Source organism: Choloepus didactylus, chromosome 14, assembly GCF_015220235.1.
Source record: "Choloepus didactylus isolate mChoDid1 chromosome 14, mChoDid1.pri, whole genome shotgun sequence".
NCBI classification, from domain to species: Eukaryota; Metazoa; Chordata; class Mammalia; order Pilosa; family Megalonychidae; genus Choloepus; species Choloepus didactylus.
In genome coordinates, this window is record NC_051320.1 from 93132370 (window position 1) to 93152997 (window position 20628).

The following is a 20628-nucleotide window of genomic DNA, read 5'->3' on the forward strand; positions in this document are numbered from 1 at the left end:
GCAAAGAGTCAAAAAAGGCCTTATCTTAATCAATGATAACTCTGGGCTACTTGCTTCAGAAATAAAGTCACAGAGGCATGGAATGTGGCTGTTAGACCCTGGAACCAGCTGCCTGAGTTTAGAGCTCAGCTCCAGAACCTCCTGGCTGGGGGGTCTTCTCTGGGCTTCAGTCTCCTCAACTTTCCCCACAAAGTTGTCATGAAGGTTAAATGAGATAATGGAAGCAAAGGGCATAAATTGTGCCATGTGCCTGGTCAATGCTGACGATGCAAGTCTTTGCTATTCTAGAGAAGGGGTCAGCAAACTGTTCCAGTAAAGGGTCAGATAGTAAATATTTTAGGCTTTGTGGGCGGTAAAGGGTCAGATAGTAAATATTTTAGGCTTTGTGGGCCACGGGGTCTGCATCACAGCTCTTCAGTTCAACTCTGCTCTTGCCGATGGAAGCAGCCAGACACAGCATAAGCAGATGGGCATGAATGTGTTCCAGAGAAGCTATTTACAACCAGTTGGGGGGCTGGATTTGGCTTAGGGCCATAGTTTGCTGACCCCTGTCCTTAATGTCACCCAAAATACTGCTCTATGGCAAGGAGATAAGAAAGTAGGCAAGGGAAGATAGCAAATGCCCACAGAAGGGAAAAGGGTGGCGAGCTACTGATAATAACTGTTTTTTTTTTTTAATTTGAACTTAAAACTGGGCCATTGACTCTTTGCCTATAATCCCAGATCTCAATGTATAATAGTGTCCCCTATGGTCAGTTAGAAAAAATAGAAATGGCCAAAAATGATGTGAAAAAGCATCCGTGTCAGAAAATTGAAGTTAAAAAATTATTAGCAAATATCTTTAAATAATACTTAATCTCAGACCTAGCAGGATGACATACCCAAAGAGTAGAGCTATAGCTGGTATAAGGTTTAGAAGACAGTATGGAAAAAAATTCAAGAGCGTGAACCTATTCATATTTTTCTTCTAATAATACCACCATTAGGCATCTATTCTAATGAAATAATAGAGATTTGTTAAAAAACATATGCAGAAAGGTTTCTATCACAATGTGATTTATCATTTTAAGAAACCTTCTGAAGCTATCTATATGTGCAACAATAGGGAAAATGTTAATTAATTATGGTATATCCATAACATAGTATGTAATTATTAAAATGTTTGTATTTGTGATATTTTATTGGCATGGGAATATGATTATGACTCTACACTAAATCAAAAAGCAAGATACAAAATAGTTAAGTACAGAAGAAAAATACAAAAGGTTAGTAGTGGTAGAGGTAGAATCTCTTGAGGTAAAACTAGGTATGATTATAATTATTTTATTGTAATGTGCCCTAGGTTATTTTTCAGTATATGTACTAGATGTTAAAAAGCACAATGTTATTTTATGTAGTGCAATTAATTTTTAAGTAATGTTTCATCAAATTCCTGTAGGATTTCCTCTGTTCTGGAAGGCATTTTGAATATACCCATGTACACATTAGTACCAAGTCTTCAGACCCTTGATAGAGTATTTTTAAGTGTCTTAAAATACAAGAAAGCAATATTTACTTAAAAAATCAAAATGGCAGACATAGAAGTAAACTAATTTATCAAGGGAAACCTAAATGCCAGCCTATCTCCCTTTCTTGATTGCCTGGAAAACTCCTATCCACCCTTTAAAACCCAAATCAGATGTCATCTCCATGGATCCTTGCCTGACTCCACCTGTGCCCTATTCCACTTGTTCCCCACCCTAATGCGTTACACACCCTTTTATACGTTGACTTCCACACTGTCCTCCTGCCGCTATTACTTGTCTGGTTCCCCAACTAGGCAATGAGCCCCTTTACGGCAAAGCCAGTGTCCCTCCATTCTACACCCCAGAATCTGTGTGTTCCTGTCACACAACAGGAACTGAACAAAGTTTCCCTAATCTGATAAGCACATGAATTTCCATTATGCATCAGTTTATATATATACCCAATAATTAAGCTGTGACTATCCTAACACCCAGTTGCAGGTTTAAAAGTAACCCTGTGCTGCTGTTCGCCCAGATGTCCCTAGGAGTCACCCTCATTTTCATGAGCTTATGTTTGCTTTTTAAACCAGAAAGTCCCTACCAAAGGAGATGTGGCTTACCTGTGTGTCTATCCTTGAGGGCAGTTTTACACATTTCGATCCTGGCTGAATGAAATGGCACATAGCGGTCTTGGGGAGAAGCAACCAGCACGACATTTTTAAAATACTGCAGCCCTGTAACAAGAAGCCGGGTGGGCACTTTTGACTTCAGTGGTTTTGACTCACATCCTCTGCTTTGTACATGCTTTAGAGATTGCCCCAGAGAGGGGTAAAGCCAGGAACTAGCAGACACACTACTAGTGTCATTGCATGAGAGTCCTCTGGTCTAGATTTAACATGCACAGACAGTCGATGGCGGGGAGGGACAGTCAATGTGGGGGAGAGGGACAGTTGATGGCAGGAGGGACAATCGATGGCAGGGGGGACAGTTGATAGCAGAAGGGACAGTCGATGGGGAGCGAAAGTCGATGTCGGAGAGGGACAGTCGATGAGGAGGGTCAGCCGATGGTGGGGATGGACAGCTGATGATGGGGGGCAGTCGATGGCAGGGGGGACAGTCAATGGCAAGGGGAACAGTGGATGGCAGGAGGGACAGTTGATGGGGAGGGACAGTCGCTAGGGAGGGACAGTGATGGGGTGACAGTCGATGGTGGGGATGGACAGTTAATGGCAGGGGGACAGTCAATGGCAGGGAGGGACAGTCGGGGACAGTCAATGGTGGGCGGACAGTGGATGGCGGGGATGGACAGTCGATGGTGGGGGGACAGTTGATGGTGGGTATGGACAGTTAATGGCGGGGGACAGTCAATGGCAGGGAGGGACAGTCGATGGTGGGGACAGTAGATGGTGGGGAGGGACAGTTGATGGCAGGGGGCACTGCGGGCGCCTGTGGGAGGTTGAGAAAGAGCCCGCTACACCATGTCTCTTGCTCATTGGAGGAGAGACCTCTTGGTTCACATCAGCCACAGAAGCTGCAGAGTCACACAGCAAGCCACTCTGAACAGTGATGGCTAAGCAACAATTAAATGGCAAGTAAGCCTTTCCGGGCTTACTTAAGGAGTCCCTAAGAAAATAAATTCAGGAATTCTGCTCTCTTCCCCAACCCCTGCAGCTTGCCTCCCAGCCTCCAGTCTTGCCTTCCTGCAATCCACCCCCTGCTCTGCAGACAGAGGGATCTTCTGGATCAGACATCAGAGCATGTCCCTCCTGTCCTCGGCTCCCATCGTCCATCTCCAGGCACTGCGACGTGCCACCCAGGTCTCCACCTGGACTGAGCCCTCTTCTGCCTCCCCCAGCTGCTGGGTGTGCAGGTGGCGGACAGCTCAGCCCAGCTCCCCTCGGGATACTCTCCACCGAAGAGCCCCCCATCAAGATCACAGCCTGCATCGATGACTGTTCATTAAGGGGTACTCTAATGGTCAGCCCCTTACCCTAATTCAGGGTAACTCCCAGGGTGGGACTCACTGAGACCCCTTTGGTGACCTCATTGCAGTCCAACATTGCCCTCTACCCAGTGCTGCCTCCCCCACCTTTCTCCCCCCGTATCCCCAGGGGTTGATGTTGGAAATTGGCCTTAACAAACACACAAAATGGCTAAGGAATGTGCTCAAGGTTATACAGCAGCCTGTGGCTAAGCCTGAATTCATGTCCAAGGAGGTGCAAAGATGTCAACAGAGTCAGTGTTTATAGAATGATGGACACCATGGGCCAAGGAACAGACCCTGGGCCAGGCCGCTTGCTTGGCCAGTTGACCGGCCTTCTGTTTTCCACCTGGACATGGAGACCACTCAGCCAGGGTCACTGCTGTCCAGTGTGGTCATTTACAAGGCCTTGGTCTGGACTCCAACTCGGGACAGAGCAGGGGTGAAGTGTCGCGTGAGGCCTGGGCTGACCCAGCCCGCCTGGGTGTGACCTCCGTCTCCCAGCACCGTCCACGTATACAGGCCATGCTGTGACCACCATCCTGGGTGGAGGAGCTGGGAGTCGGCACACACACACGTGACTGGAATGTGAGAAGATCAGTGAGAAATGGAGGCTACAGCTTCTGTGTGTTGAGATGCTGCCCTACACACACCTGGGTCTTCCTCCAGGTGGGAGAGGGGCCGAAGGAAGCTGAGAACTTGGGTAGCTACTGGGCCTCCTGGTGAGATGCAGATGCTGTGCAGCCACCCACAAAGAGGGGTAAACGCAGCATTAAAGCCACTCTGTGTTAGCAGTCGGACAATCAGCTCAGATCAGGGACTGAGTCACCTACCTGTTTTTTGGCTCAGTTGGTAAAGGAAACATTTGCGCAAATCAGCATTATCCCTGAAGGTCAGCTGCAAAAGGGACCCAGATTTCTTCAACTTCTGCATGAGCCACAAGCCTAGGAGGACCAAAAAAGAGTGAGCTGTAGCTGGGGAGAAATTATTATTAAACTGTGATTTCAGATAACATAAAATAAAAGAGAGTAGTAGGCACTCTAAGCATATACTGGGGAACTTAGAGGGAAATCTGCCTTGTCATTGACTGGTGGCAGGCATGGAATATTGTCCGGGAAAACCATATGGCAGCTGGCTTTAGGAGTCATGAAACTCTCCATAGATTTCATTCCATTCAATCCTTTTCTGGAAATCTAGCCTAAGGAAACAATCCTATGGACAAGTATACATGGTTACCGCTTACAGATAGTTAGGATACTGAAAAACTAGAATAAATGTTTCATTTCAGAGCCCGCCCATGCAGCTGTGGTTATGCAGACATGAACACTGATAAGGATGAGTGTCATGTCACAATGAGAAAACAAATTTGATGAAAACATAAGAATATATATTATGATTATTGCAATACAAATATGTATATATGTGAGGATAAGTAAAATGGACTACACAAATCACCACAGATGTGCTAGATTAGAAGAATTATTGATGATGTCTTTTTGGTGATATTGCAAGATTACTTTGTAATCATGAAAATATTAAATGTGGATTAAATCATTCATCTCTGTCCAAAGATGACTTCTTAATTTGTGAGGGAAGACAAAGTAGATGAGAAAAGGACTTTCATTGTTATGTATCAGTGCGTCAAATTATTCATGTTCAGAAATAACGGCCTTAAAATAACATAATAGCAAACAAACAAACCTGTGTGGAAAGAAAACAGCCCAGTTTGCCTTGAGTGTAGGGCAGGTAAAGGGGAGCAGTGGCAGAGGCTTGGAAGATGGGAAGGGGGAGCTTGCTATTATTAGGGGTGACCCTTGGGGCCCATGATACAAATTGTAGCACCTGAGGACTACTGAAGTCTTTGTTAGGATATGATATGAGAGACCCTTTATTATCATACCTGACCCAATGACCTATTTGGGCTGCCCTACATCAAATTATGTTATTTCCTTGGTTAAAAATCCATTGGCGGCATTGGCATGGTCTACAGGGTAAGTCTAATACCCCACTGCATCATGCAAGGGTCCTCATCATTTGGCCCCGGCTGAGAGCTCCATCATCATTGTCATCTCCTGCCCATCGAGGACACTCTGTATTTCCATTTCCTTCACAAAGAACTGCCTGTTAGCGGATTGACTGCATGGTGCTTCTGTGCCACTGCATACAGTATTTCTTCTGCACAGAAATGTTTCCCACCATTTGATGTCTTGGGAATTATGCTCATTTTCCAAGGGATATTGAGCCTTGCTTCCCTGTCCTCCACAATGTCCCTCCTTTACAACGCAGATGAAGTCGTGAGAACGTCAAAGCTAGAGGCTGCATCATCACACTACAGCAAGCAGTACAGAGTTCAGTCCTGTTTCCATTGGGAAGACCTCGTGTCTCTGGTTTCATCTCACCTGGGCCCGGGACGCTGGGGGAAGTCTTACCTGTGCTGACCAGGGCACTGTTGTTGTACAGGGTTCCCAGATGAGGTCCCGAGAGCGACAGGAAGGTGTGGAGCTTGTTGAGGTAATACCGAAACCGGGGCCGGGTCAGGACCGACCGGATGATGATGTTTCCAAGAGAGTGGCCGATGAAGCTGATTCAAGACAGAAACAACGCCGTGAGTAGGCAGCCGGAGGCTCGCTGCCGGGAGACACGATCTGGGAGCCTCCCACCAGATTTAGGGGGGCTGCTGAAGAGAACAAGGGCCTCTGACCCACCCTCAGCAGGTTTGCAAACTCAGCATCTTCATGGCTGGCAGCGCCAGCTCCCAGCGTGGCCAGTGGAGAAGAGGGGTGCCTTGCCCAGCTTCACATTATTACCCCCTCTGCCCTCCACACCCCCCGCAGTCCCAAATAGACATCTGAGCACTGAACTGCTCCGAGCAGTCACAGGACAAAATCCCAACTCATCAACCCGGCTTCCAAGGCCCTTGAGAACTTGTCTTCTGACGGCCTACCCATCTGCATTCATTCATTCATGCATCTATCAAATCTTATTTGAGGAGCCTGCTCTCAGCACCACCGTCTGTGATAACACTCCAGTAAGCCCTGCTCCAGTCAAACTGCGACTCACAGATCTATGGATTCAAAACCTCATTATCTTAAAATCGATTAATTCTTTATTGAGCCCGTCATATGACAGATGTGCCTCTCTACCTCTTCCAATGATAAGCACAAAATGGGCATAAAAAGGAAATGAGTATTAGTCTATGAAATTGCATTGTCTACCTTGTGTCTTTTTATTTTTTGTCTAAACTCTATAAGCCTCCAATTCCTCATTTGTGAAATGAAGAAGTTATTTTTTATCTCCGAGGACTAAATGGGATGAAGTATTCAGCTTTATCACTGAGCAATGCATTATTGCAAGTGTACAATAGATGCTAGCTATTTGCTATCATCTTCATCATTTAAATATTTAAAACAAGGTATTTGTTACCCTATAGAGACAAAATGAGCACTGACTGAAAATGTCCTATTAGACAGGTAATTTATTCAGCTCCTTCACACATTATCTCAGGGCTCAGCCCATTTACCGGATGAAGACACAGAGCCTCAGTGATATAGACAGCTTGCAAGTTCTATGGCCAATCTTGGGGTGTCTACCCAGTGGGTCCCGTTCCTTTTAAAGTCACAAGTTAACGCATCCTAGTGGTATTCATAAGGCACCATTCTGAACTTGTATACAGCAAGCACTCAAAAACAGTCACCCCTCTTCCCTCCACATTAACTACCTGTGGTTTCCTTTTACCTAATTCGGGATATGGAGAGGTTGTACAGCTGAATGTGCTGAATTATTTCGTCCAATAACCGATCCGTCATGGTATCAAAATCTGCAAATGTGTCCGTCTGGAAAAAGAGAGGGGAAAAGGGTGAGAGCAAGGGCCGGGCTGTGTGCCCACTGAACGACACGGCACCTTCTCCGAGTGTCTAAGCTTGACGTCTGGGTTAGAGGTTGGGGTTTGACAGCAGGAGAAAGGACCCACAGGCTGGGCTGCCATGCTGAAGAGAACCGCAGGTGGAGGGAGATGGGTAACTAAAGGGAAAGTGGAAGAGATGGAGAAACAGCATGACTGGAGCCTGCTGCACGTCCCAGGCTGGGCGTCTCACCCGTGGCCCGGGGACTGCTCTCTCCACCACCCTGAGGCGGCGGCGCCGATGGCCGAGTTTACCCAGCGGCACAGGGCATGGGCCGAGGAGATTCAGACCAGGCCTGCCTGCCCTCTCCTCCCCCGGCACAGCCTTTAGACTCTTCTAGAAGGCCACATCCAGAGGGAAGACACCAACTTTGGGAAAGGACCACAAAGCCACCTGTGTCTTTGGATGGATGGCCAAAGAGTATCAGAGCATAAAAAGATGAGGCAAAACATAACTCCTACCTTTGAATATTTAAAGGGCAGCACAGAGAAAACAGATTAGATTGGTTATGTCACTTCAAACATGGGACATAGAAAGGAGCCACAGGGAGGTATATTTTGGGTCAATGGTCAAAAAAAAATCTAAGGGAGCCATCCTGCAGTGCCATGGGCTGCTCCAGGCTGTCAGAGGGCCCAGGAGAATTCTTCAGGGTGGTGGGGGAGGAGCCCTTGGGGAGGGGAGGGGAGGAGGGCAGGGCCTTCAGGACTCATTCTCACCCACCACTCAGTGAGCTTTGAGGCACAAAAAGGATGGAATTTCTTAATCTCCATGGAGTGAGAAAGAACTGTGTTAGAGGAAAAGCTCCCACACTTAATGGAATCTGTAGCCTCGGGTCCATTGCTACCCCATCTGAACCAAGTCTCCTTGTCTTTGAAAGGGGGGTGAGCTAGCCTAGTCCTTGCTGCCATATGAAAGATTAGGTAAAAGATAGGTAATGTCCCTGAGACAGGCATTGCCACCATTATTACCCTCTAGCCTTTCTGAGCCCGTTTCCTTACCTGTAAAATGCTAATTTACCATACTGGTTATTAAACCAATGGAATGATAAGGAGGTCTGGGTTGACCATGATGAGAAATGTCCTGGAAGTGAGAGTAGGTTCCAAAAATTCTGTAATGCATCAAGAACTCCCCAAAAAGGGTGTTTACAAAGGAATATACCACAAATCTACCTTCTTATGAGATTTACAGCTGTCAAGAAGGAATAACAAGTAGTGGAACATAACCATTACTGAGTGACCAACCCTGCCAGTTTTATCACTTGTGTAAAGACCCATCTCTGCAGTCCCTGTGGTATCCAGATCAAACCCAGCTATCGTGGGGTTGCACCCAAAATGGATATACACATCTAGAAGGCTAGGTTTCCTGGCCAGAGTGTTCTTGCTGGGAACACTCATATTCCTGCAGAGAAAACCTCACCGACACAAATCACAAACACACATTCAGCAAGCGCTGGGCATGCATGTCCCTGCTTTCTCCCCTGAATGTCCTGGGCACCCAGTGTCTCTTCCTCCCTGTTGACTTGGAGCATTTGGCCAGGTTTTATAATTGTATGAGTACCTGGGTTATCTTCCTGGAGGGATGAATGATGCTCTCCTATCTACTCTCAGAGCCTGTCTCCTCTTCTGTAAGAAGAGGATAATGGCATTAATGTTCATTTAGTAGAATTGTTGGGAAGATTAAATTAGAAAGCAAATACAGAGCACTCAGCACACAATAGACCCTCAATAAATGATTCTCTTTCCTCTTCCTCACGTTCACCTATTTGCAATGCACAGTACACAGGCTCGACAGAGAAGGTATGAAACGAAAGGCAACAGAACTGAGCATTAAAGGTCGAGGAATCAGATGCCAGCTTCAAATGCTTGCTTGTTAATTATTCTCCGTACAACCCCCATTTTCAATGCTCACAGGACCCTTTCGTTATAAGCAGTCCCATGTCTCTAATGCTTAGGACTCATTCACCACAAGCTCTAGGGGTGGGGACGAGGGGGGCTGGTTAACAACACACATTTCTCGGTCATCATGGATTCTCTAATTCTCATCTACTTTGAGACTTCGTTAAGGCTCCAGTCTTCAGCTATGCTGAAATGGCAAAGATCCCCCACACCGTTTCTGTCTGTCTGTCTGTTTGTCAGTTACCTAGATGCCCTCTTTCCCTCAGCGGGGTCCTATGGATACCCAAATCATTTAAGCTTCCAGTTTCCCCTGCCCTAACGCTCCGTGAGGTCAACAGGCTCCAATCAACCAGCTCATGTGCTCCCACTTCTTACCCTTTCCTCACTCTCCTGCAAGAAAAGTTGTCTTTTCTCTCCAGACTGTGCTCTCCAGAGCATGGCCAGTCCTCTTTTGGGAAGGTCCCTCCTATCTGTGTTTGTCCACAAATGATCATGGTCCCTTAGGATGCTCATGTAAGCCATGCTCCAGGGAGATTCTCTCAGTTCTGATATTTTTGTTGTCATACCTGATTCTTTTCAGACATTAGGAAGTCCAGTTTTCCTCCAGGGAGCCCCAGTTCTATGAAAGTCTTTACCAGCCGGAGATCTGCACTGTTCCCTAAAAAGCAACAGAGAACACCCACCCCAGTCCCACAGTTAATCACATAAAAGCTTCCCCCTGCCTCTCCTCCATTCCCACTGGATTTTCCCCCTTTAATATTAACATTATTGTTATTATTATTTGTAATCAACAGCTGAGTTTTCTGAAATAGTGAAAATGCTGGTGAAGCTTCTCTATCTTTAGAACATCCTCCTTCTCCCACATGCAGGATGGAAACAAATAGAAGCATAAGGCCTGGCCAGATTCTTCTTCTTCTTCTTCTTCTTCTTTTTTTTTTTTTTTTGTCTCATTTAATTGAATGTTACCTAAGTGAGAGGTGTGCACTGGTCTCATGACATGCGGCTGCGCTGTTCATAGATCCTGGGTTAAGACCACTGTGAGCTGTTGAGTGGCAGGGTTCTGATTGCACGTACCAGTCAAAACCTAGTATGTCTTTAATAGCTTATTCTGTTTTGAAAGAGCAAGCAAGTCTCAAGCTCAGAGCCTTTGGGTAACAGGACTAGTCAAACTATAGTAAACTAATTTTCTTTTCATTGTATTTATTTTCTAGTCTCACAATTAGAATGTGATAAATTATCCTGGTATTTGAATTGCAGTATACGTGGTTTAAAGTTTCTATTTTAAGTAGATGTTCAGAACTGCACCAATTTAAATAAAAATCCTGAAATCACAGTGCATGGGTGAGAATGGGTTGAGAATGTGCGGAGGCTGAACCTTGGGAAGCATCAAGGTCAACGCAGAGAGGAGGATGCTCAGGGAAAGCAGACCCGGCGTAAGTGAAGCCGCAGTGGGGTGAAACAGCCTGTGCCCCTGAAAAGGGAAGTGAACTGATGTAAATGGATCAAGCGTGCATGAAAGGAAAGAGCAGATGATAACCGGGAGGGTCAGCGCATAAAGAGCTTTCTATGTTAAGCTAGAAGCTTATTTTATTGTTTTTTTCCGAGAGCTACAAAGAAAGCCTTCAGGAATGGAATGGCATGACAAGGTCTGGAAAGATTTTAAGAATATCATGCAAACAGTGGCTGGGAAAGGATTGTCTGAGGACACGATGGGGCTCCAGCATTCCAAGCTTGCCTTGACCAACAGACCTGGGAATGGGTGGATGAAGAAGGTGAAATTCAGCGTTTGGTGAATGATTCAGTGAGCTCTTCATTTAAAGATAGAAGAAACGCCTGCATTCTGCATTCTCAGGTTATGCAGAGCAACAAAATCACTAGCAATTGCACATGCACATACATCAAGGCAGGCTTGTTTTTATAATGAAAGGTAAAATCATGAGCTCTGAAGTCTGGGTTCAAATCCTAGCTCAACCCTATTACATGTGTGACCTTGGACAAGTTACTTAGCTTTCCTCTTACTCAGCATCCCCATTTCTAAATGGGAAGAGTAATGGCAACTACTCTGCAGAGTGCTGTGATGGTCAACAATAGTGACATACGTTAAGCACCTAGAATGGTGCCTGCCCCATGGACAGTGATACAGGTGCTGTTTGCCACCCTCATTCCCACCTTCCTCTTCCTCCTTCTCCACCATCACCACCAACACCACCACCATAACCATCACTACCACCATCATCACCACCACCACCATCACCAGCACCATCATCACCACCATCATAACCACCATCCCAGCTCTACCACCACCACCACCACACCACAAGCACCACCACCACCATCACCACCACCATCACCATCTCTACCATCACCACCACCACCACCAGCACCACCACCCCCACACTCCCACCCCCATCAGCACCATCACCACCACCACCAACATCACCAGCACCACCACCATCACCACCATTACCACCATCACCACCATTACCACTACCATCTCAAACACCACCACCACCAGCACCACCAGCACCACCACCCCCACACTCCCACCCCCATCAGCACCATCACCACCACCACCAACATCACCAGCACCACCATCACCACCATTACCACCATCACCACCATTACCACTACCATCTTAAACACCACCACCACCACCACCACCATCACCACCAGAACTACCAGCACTACCATCATCACCACCACCAATACCACCAACACCACCCCCACCCCAGCCCCATTAGCACCACCACCACCACCACCATCACCACCACCACCACCATCACCACCACCACCATCATCATCTCCACCATCACCACTATCACCAGCACCACCAGCACCACCACCCCCACACTCCCACCCCCATCAGCACCATCACCACCACCACCATCACCAGCACCACCACCATCACCACCATTACCACCATCACCACCATTACCACTACCATCTCAAACACCACCACCACCACCACCACCATCACCACCATCACCACCACCACCACCATCACCACCACCACCACCATCACCACCATCACCACCACCACCACCAACACCACCAACACCACCCCCACCCCAGCACCATCAGCACCACCACCACCACCACCCCCACCCCAGCCCCATCAGCACCATCACCACCACCACCATCACCATCACCAGCACTGCCACCATCACCACCAGCACCACCACCACCACTACCCCCACCCCAGCCCCATCAGCACCATCACCACCACCACCACCATCACCATCACCAGCACTGCCAACATCACCAGCCCACCCCCACCACCACCTACAATGCATTATCTATCACTGGACTGTTCAACACTTTGACAAACAGACCTATCAACTGAGCATCCTGGTTTGCCTGGTGTAGAATAGATGATGAAATGCATTGGCTACAAGGGCAAGAAAAAAATAGGGACCTCAAGAAGAGTGTGGCATGGAAGCCTAGCACCACTCCCTATTGCACTATCATCAGCAGAATGTGACCAAACATTGGGCTGCTCCTTGCCAGTGAGGCCTTGGGGAAGTCCTTTCACCAATCTGATCCTTAGTTTTAAATTAGAGTTCATATAAAGTGAGTATTGAGAGTCCTTCCAGAGAACTCAATACATATTTCAACCTTCAGATCAACGGTGATTTAAATTTGAGCTTGAGAACCAGAACCCAATAGTCCCAGGCTCCCAATTTGTCTTACTGTTACATTCAGGGAGAGATTGAACTTCATTCATAAAGGGACTAGGGACCAAGTGCTTGCTTTTGGGTCCAGGCTGAGCTGGGGTCTGAAGATGTTTAGGCAAAACTGGAAGCTCTGTATTTTACAGCCCTTAGACCATACCCAGGCAAATTCTAAAGAAACCTGACTCCTGGGGATTAGCTCAGACCTCTCTCCTCCCCTGGAGAGAGTCAACTCACAGGTCTGTATTTTTTGATTTCTCTAAATTGAGAACTTTTCAAAATCAGGAATACTGTCTGATTTCTGCAATCTCAGAACATGGTAGAGGGTCTGGTGTAAAAAAGGGGCTCCTTTTTTAGGTGAATAAAATAGACAGCAGGACATCCAAGATGGTGGATTAGGAGAGACAGAGCAAAATACTTCCCTGTGAAAAACACTAGACAAAAGACAGACAGTGCTCCAGCATACCAGTTCCAGGGTTGTCCTGGCTGGGCAAGGCCTGCTACATCCACAGTGACTATGCACTTAGTGAAGCCGCAAGTCTGCATTTGGAATTGAGTGAGTATTTGAGGCTTCTGGGGAAAGGTAGCTGTGCAACAATGGGGAGAAACCTGGGGTCAGCATTTGGAAGCAGGTTAAGTTTAAAAACCCCAAAAGCAGCTGTGGATCTGGCAATGAGAGCCACGCAGTTGAGTGTGGTGGGGAGTGCCTTCCACTCCCCGGGCACCCGCGTCAGTATCTGGTGTGGATGATAGCCTTTCACACACCTGCAGCTAACTGTCTTGGAGCCAGGAACAGCCCGCTGTAGCAGGTGGAGGACAGCAGAAGTGGGAAGTTAACATGCCCTGTACAGCCATATTTTCAGCGGGCTGGGAGAGGCCCTTCACAGCACACAGCTGAGAGCTCCTCTTGGGGATTCTGCTTGCCTGTGTTGTTGCAAAATCATCCCTCCACGGAGGCCTGCAGAGTACACAGCTTGTGGGGGGGGGGGAGGTCCCACACAGAAGTCCCAAGGGCCCTACACCAATCCCAGGGACCTATGGGCCCACAGCAGAGAGAGACTGTCAGGAATCTGAGCTGAAGGGTTGGACTCATGCAACAGCTTTAAGACTCTGGGAACAGCTGGGAGTTCTGGGTCTTAAAGCTGTCTTCCCTGTCTAACTGCACAGGGCACACCCCCCACCCTCAGGTTTGGTGGCCCCAACTGCGCACGAAAAGTTGGTGCACTCATTGGCTTGTCACAAAGTTTGGATCCCCACTTGCCACATAGACAAAGTCGGGGAGAACTGGCTTGAGGGAAATAGGTGGTTCAGGGGTGCTATCTTCTGGTAAGTCAGGGAACGTGCACTCCACCAAGCTGTAGTTCTGACAAATTATAGCTAATTGTTCAAACAAGCCTGCATATGATAAAAGAACCCTATCAAGATAAGTAAATGGCAAGAGGCCAAAAACAACAGAAAATTTTAAAGCATATGAAAAAACCAGAAGATATGGATAACCCAAACATTCAAATGAAAAAATCAGAGGAGACACAGTACTTGGAGCAATTAATCAAAGAAGTAATCACAAACAACAAGATCATGGCTCAGGATATAAAGGACATGAAGACGACCCTAGAAGAGCCTAAAGAAGAATTTGCAAGAGTAAATAAAAAAATAGATGAGCTTATGGAAATAAAAGAAACTGTTGATCAAATTAAAAAGATCTTGGAAACACATAGAAGCAGATTAGATGAACTTAAAGAATGAGCTATGCACTGGAAGAAAATATTCTGGAGAGTGAAAGTACAAAAGAACAAATGGAGGAAAAAAATTGGAAAATTTGAAACGGACCTCAGGGATATGATGAACAACATGAAGCACACAAATAGAAGAATCATTGGTGTTCCAGAAGGGGAAGAGAAGGGTAAAGGTCTAGGAAGAGTATTCAAATACATTGTTGGGGAAAACTTCCCAACCATTCTAAATGACATAAATACGCAAATCATAGACCCCCCCCCCCCAATGAACTCCAAACAGAATAAATCCAAATAAATCCACTCTGAGACATATTCTGATCAGGTCTTCAAATGCTGAAGAGAAGGAGCAAGTGCTGAAAGCAGCAAGAGAGAAGCAATTTACCACATACAAGTGAAACAACATAAGACCCAGTAGTGACTACTGAGCGGCCACAATGGAGGCGAGAAGACAGTGCTATGATATATTTACAATTCTGAAAGAAAAAAATTGCCAACCAAGAATTCTTTATCCAGCAAAGCTCCCCTTCGAATTTGAGGTAGAGCTTAAAATCTTCACACACAAACAAATGCTGATAGAATTTGCTAACAAGAGACCTGCTCTACAAGAGATAACTAAAGGGAGCTCTACTGGCAGATAAAAAAAGAAAGGAGAGGGAGGTATGGAGAAGAGTCCAGAACTAAAGAGTTTTAGTAAGGGTACAATAAAGGAAATAAAGAGAGGGGGAAAATATATCTAACAAATAAAAACCAAAGGATAGGATGGCTGATTCAAGAAATGCCTTCACAGTAATAACATTGAATGTGAATGGATTATCTTCCCTATTAAATGATATAGATTGGCAGAATGGACTTAAAAATATGAATTATCAATATGTTGCTTACAAGAGGCCCACCTTAGACCCAGAGACACAAAGAAATTGAAAGTGAAAAGATTCAAAAAATATTTCATACAAGCTACAGCCAAAAGAAAGCAGGTGTAGCAATATTAATCTCAGATAAAATAGATTATAAATGCAAGGATGTTATATGAGACAAAGAAGGTCACTATATACTAATAATAGGGACAATTCAACAAGAAGAAATAGCAATCATAAATGTCTATGCACCCAATCAAGGTGCACCAAAGTACATGAGACAAACATTGGCAAAACTGAAGGAAGCAATAGATGTTTCCACAACAATTGTGGGAGACTTCAATACATCACTCTCTCCTACAGATAGATCAATCAGACAGAGGACCAATAAGGAAACTGAAAACCTAAACAATCTGATAAATGAATTTGAATAAACAGATACATATATACACACACAAACACACACATTTATGCATGTGTGTGTGTGTGTGTGTGTGTGTATATATATACACATACACACATAACATTACATCCAAAATCACCAGGATACACATTCTTCTCTAGTGCTCATGGAATTTTCTCCAGAATAGATAATACACTGGGCCATAAAACAAGCCTCAATAAATTTAAAAAGGTTGAAATTATTCAAAGCACATTCTCTGATCACAATGGAATACAACTAGAAGTCAATAACTATCAGAGATTTAGAACACTCAAAAATATCTGGAGGTTAAACAATATACTCCTAAATAATCCATGGATTAAAGAAGAAATAGCAAGAGAAATTGCTAAATATAGAGAGACGAATGAAAATGAGAACACAGCATATCGAAATTTATGAGATGCAGCGAAAGCGGTATTGAGGGGGAAATTTATAGTTCTAAATGCATATGTTAAAAAAGAAGAAAGAGCTAAAATCAAAGAACTAATGGTACAACTGAAGAAGATAGAAAATGAACAGCAAACTAATCCTAAACTAAGTAGAAGAAAAGAAATAACGAGGATTAAAGCAGAAATAAATGACAGAGAACAAAAAAAACAATAGAACAAATAACACCAAAAGTTGGTTCTTTGAGAATATCAACAAGATTGACAAGCCCCTAGCTAGACTGACAAATCAAAAAGAGAGAAGACCCAAATAAACAAAATAATAAATGAGAGAGGCAACATTACTGTGAATCCCAAAGAAATTTAAAAAATTATGAGAGGATACTATGAACAACTGTATGCCAACAAACTAGACAATGTAGAAGAAATGGACAATTTTCTGGAAACACAAGAACAACCTAGACTGACCAGAGAAGAAGTAGAAGACCTCAACAAACTAATCACAAGCAAAGAGATCCAATCAGTCATCAAAAAGCTTCCCACAAACAAATGCCCAGGGCCAGATGGCTTCACAAGGGAATTTTACTAAACTTTCCAAAAAGGACTAACACCAATGTTACTTAAACTATTTCAAACATTGAAGAAAATGGAATACTACCTAACTCATTTTCTGAAGCTAACATCACTCTAATACCAAAACCAGGTAAAGATGCTACAGGAAAGGAAAACTACAGGCCAATCTCCCTCATGAATGCAGATGCAAAAATTCTCAACAAAATACTTGCAAATCGAATCCAAAGACACATTAAAAAAATCATACACCATGACCAAGTGGGGTTCGTTCCAGGCATTCAAGGATAGTTCAGCATAAGAAAATCAATGTAATACAACACATTGACAAATCAAAAGGGAAAAATCAAATGATCATCTCAATGGATGCTGAAAAAGCATTCGACAAAATCCAGCATTCTTTTTTGATAAAAAAAACACTTCAAAAGGTAGGAATTGAAGGAAACTTCCTCAATGTGATAAAAGGCATATATGAAAAACCCACAGCCAGCATAGTACTCAATGGTGAGAGACTGAAAGCCTTCCCTCTAAGATCAGGAACAAGACAAGGATGCCCACTGTCACCACTGTTATTCAACATTATGCTAGAAGGGCTAGCCAGAGCAATCCAGCAAGACAAAGAAATAAAAGGCATCCAAATTGGAAAAGAAGAAGTAAAACTGTCATTTCTTGCAGATGATGTGATCTTATAGCTGGAAAACCCTGAGAAATCAACGACACATCTACTTGAGCTAATAAGCAAATTTAGCAAAGCAGTGGGATACAAGATTAATGCACAAAAGTCAGTAATGTTCCTATACACTAGAAATGACCTAACTGAAGAGATACTCAAGGAAAAGATTCCGTTCTCAATAGCAACTAAAAATATTAAGTACCTAGGAATAAACTTAACCAAGGATGTGAAAGACCTACACATAGAAAACTACATAACTTTACTAAAAGAAATAGACTTAAAAAGATGGAAAAATATTCCGTGTTCATGGATAGGAAGGCTAAATGTCATTAAGAAGTCAATTCTCCCCAAACTCATCTACAGACTCAATGCAATTCTTATTAAAATTCCAACAACCTACTTTGCAGATTTGGAAAAGCTAGTTATCAAATTTATTTGGAAGGGAAAGATGCCTCAAATTGCTAAAAGCATTCTGAAAAAGAAAAACAAAGCAGGAAGACTATCACTCCTGGCTTTGAAGCTTATTATAAAGCCACAGTAGTCAAAACAGCATGGTATTGGCACAAAGATAGATATATTGATCAATGGAATCGAATTGAGAATTCAGAGATAGACCTCCAGATCCACGGTCAACTGGTCTTTGATAAGGCCCCCAAAACCACTAAACCTGAACATAACAGTCTTTTCAACAAATGGGACTGGGAGAGCTGGATATCCATATCCAGAAGAATGAAGGAGGACCCCTACCTCATACCCTACACAAAAATTAACTTAAAATGGATTAAAGACCTCAATATAAGAGACAGTACCATAAAACTCCTAGAAGATAATATAGGGAAACATCTTCAAGACCTTGCATTAGGAGGTCACTTCTTAGACCTTACACCCAAAGTACAAGCAACAAAAGGAAAAAAAGATAGAAAAATGGGCACTCCTCAAACTTAGCCTCTGTACCTCAAAGGAATTTGTCAGAAAGGTGAAGAGGCAGCAAACTCAATGGGAAAAAATATTTGGAAGCCATGTATCTGACAGAAGACTGATATCTTACATATATAAAGAAATCCTACAACTCAACACAATAATACAAACAGCTCAATTATAAAATGGCAAAAGATATGAAAAGACATTTTTCTGAAGAGGAAATACAAATGGCCAAAAAATAACATGAAAAAATGTTCATCTTCACTAGCTATTAGGGAGATGCAAATTAAGACCACAATGCGATATCATCTCACACCAATTAGATTGGCTGCCATTAAACAAACAGGAGACTACAAATGCTGGAGAGGATGTGGAGAAATTGGAGCTCTTATTCATTGCTGGTGGGACTGTATAATGGTACAGTCACTCTGGAAGACAGTCTGGCAGTTCCTTAGAAAACTAGACAAAGAGCTACCCTTCAATCCAGCAACTGCACTTCTCGGTATATACCCGGAAGATCTGAAAGCAGTGACATGAACAGATATTTGCACACCAATGTTCATGGCCGCATTATTCACAATTTCCAAGAGAAGGAAACAATTCAAATGTCCTTCAACAGATGAGTGGAAAACAAAATGTGGTATATACACACAATGGAATACTACGCGGCAGTAAGAAGGAACAAGGTCGTGAAACATACGACAACATGGATGAAACTTGAAGACATAATGCTGAGCGAAATAAGCCAGGCACAAAAAGAGAGAGATTGTATGTTACCACTAATGTGAACTCTGAAAAATGTAAAATAAATGTATATTGTAGAATGTAGGGGACCTAGCGATAGTCAGCAAATAGTGGAGGGGGAACAATAATCTAATAAGAACAGATAAGTTATGGAGGGTAAACTTAATGTTCTGGGAATGCTCAGGAACGACTATGGTTTGCTAATTTCTGGGGAGTATGGTAGGAACAAGTTCACAGAAATGTAGTTATTTTAGGTTATCTGTTTTTCTTATTCCTTTGTTGGGTTATAGTTTGTTTATTTTCTCGGAGTAGGGTAGGAACATGTTGGAAGCAATGTGGTTATTTTAGGTTATTTGTTTTTTCTTATTCCTTTGTTTTAGTTTTGTTTGAAATTTTTTTTATTGTTTATTTTTTAATTTTTTGATAAAGTTAAAAAAAACAATGAATGAGTATTAAAAAAAGTAAATGAACAATGGGGGGAGGAGGGGAATGGAAGGTTTTGGATGTCCTTTCTCATTTTAGTTTTTATGTTAGTTTTTGGAGCAATGAAAATCTCCAAAGATCGATTGTGATGACTGAATGCATAACTATATGATGACACTATGAAAAACTGATTGTACGCTTTGAAGGTCTGTATGTTACGTGAATATATCTCAATAAAATTGCATGTAAATAAAAAAAAGACAGCAAAGTGGCACTGGCCTCTAACCTGTGGCCCTCCCAAGTCCATGTTTCATTCTATTTCATACCTTACATTGCACATCTCCTTCTATGGATTCATTCATTCTGCTAATTCATGCATCACATTCATACTTCCATTCCCACAATATATTCCTTCTGTCCATTCATTCACTCATCCCTCCTTTTATTTCATTCATTCTTCTATTCCTTCTGTCATTCCTTTATTTTTCATTTATTTATTTATTCCATTTACTCTTTCATTAAATTCATTAATTCATTCACGTAATTCATTTATTCAACACATTTTTGGGGGATCAGGAGATACTTTCTTTAGGAGTAAGGCCACACCATGTCCCTATATCCATAGTTACTTGCATTCCAGAATTGCTTTGAACACTTGCTGAATGACTGTATGATCTAAATTAATGCCTAGATACCATAAACTACCACAGTAGAGCATTTTGAGGAAGAAACTTTTAATAGAACTTACCATCCAGACCATGGACACAGACAACCAGGTGAATCCCATCTTCCAAATTTTCTTCCTCTTCCTCTGGTGGGAAATATGGTATATCAGAAGCTAGTACAGTTAAGTCACTGTACAGAAATCCTTCAATCTTCAGTTCTTTTTTAAATTTTTCTTTGGCCTGATAAAAACTGGAGAATG

The 20628-nt window shown here is 43.6% G+C and overlaps 1 protein-coding gene across 2 annotated transcripts in view; it reads right to left on the reverse strand.

The window, feature by feature from the left end:
- The window catches only part of FAM135B (family with sequence similarity 135 member B), a 322870-nt gene that overhangs the window by 11400 nt on the left and 290842 nt on the right, over positions 1-20628 (reverse strand). Inside the window, exons 14-19 of one of the 2 annotated variants that reach the window (XR_005211678.1) lie at positions 20452-20618; positions 9850-9941; positions 7222-7319; positions 5916-6067; positions 4323-4430; positions 2126-2243 (exon numbers count right to left, since the gene is read on the reverse strand). Coding sequence is in view for 1 of the 2 variants with exons in the window: in XM_037803310.1 (XP_037659238.1) it covers positions 2126-2239; positions 4320-4430; positions 5916-6067; positions 7222-7319; positions 9850-9941; positions 20452-20618 (734 nt within the window). In the remaining variant the exon portion in view is untranslated. Of the gene's footprint in view, positions 1-2125; positions 2244-4319; positions 4431-5915; positions 6068-7221; positions 7320-9849; positions 9942-20451; positions 20619-20628 lie in introns of both variants that reach the window. The other variant, XM_037803310.1, reaches the window with a different exon arrangement.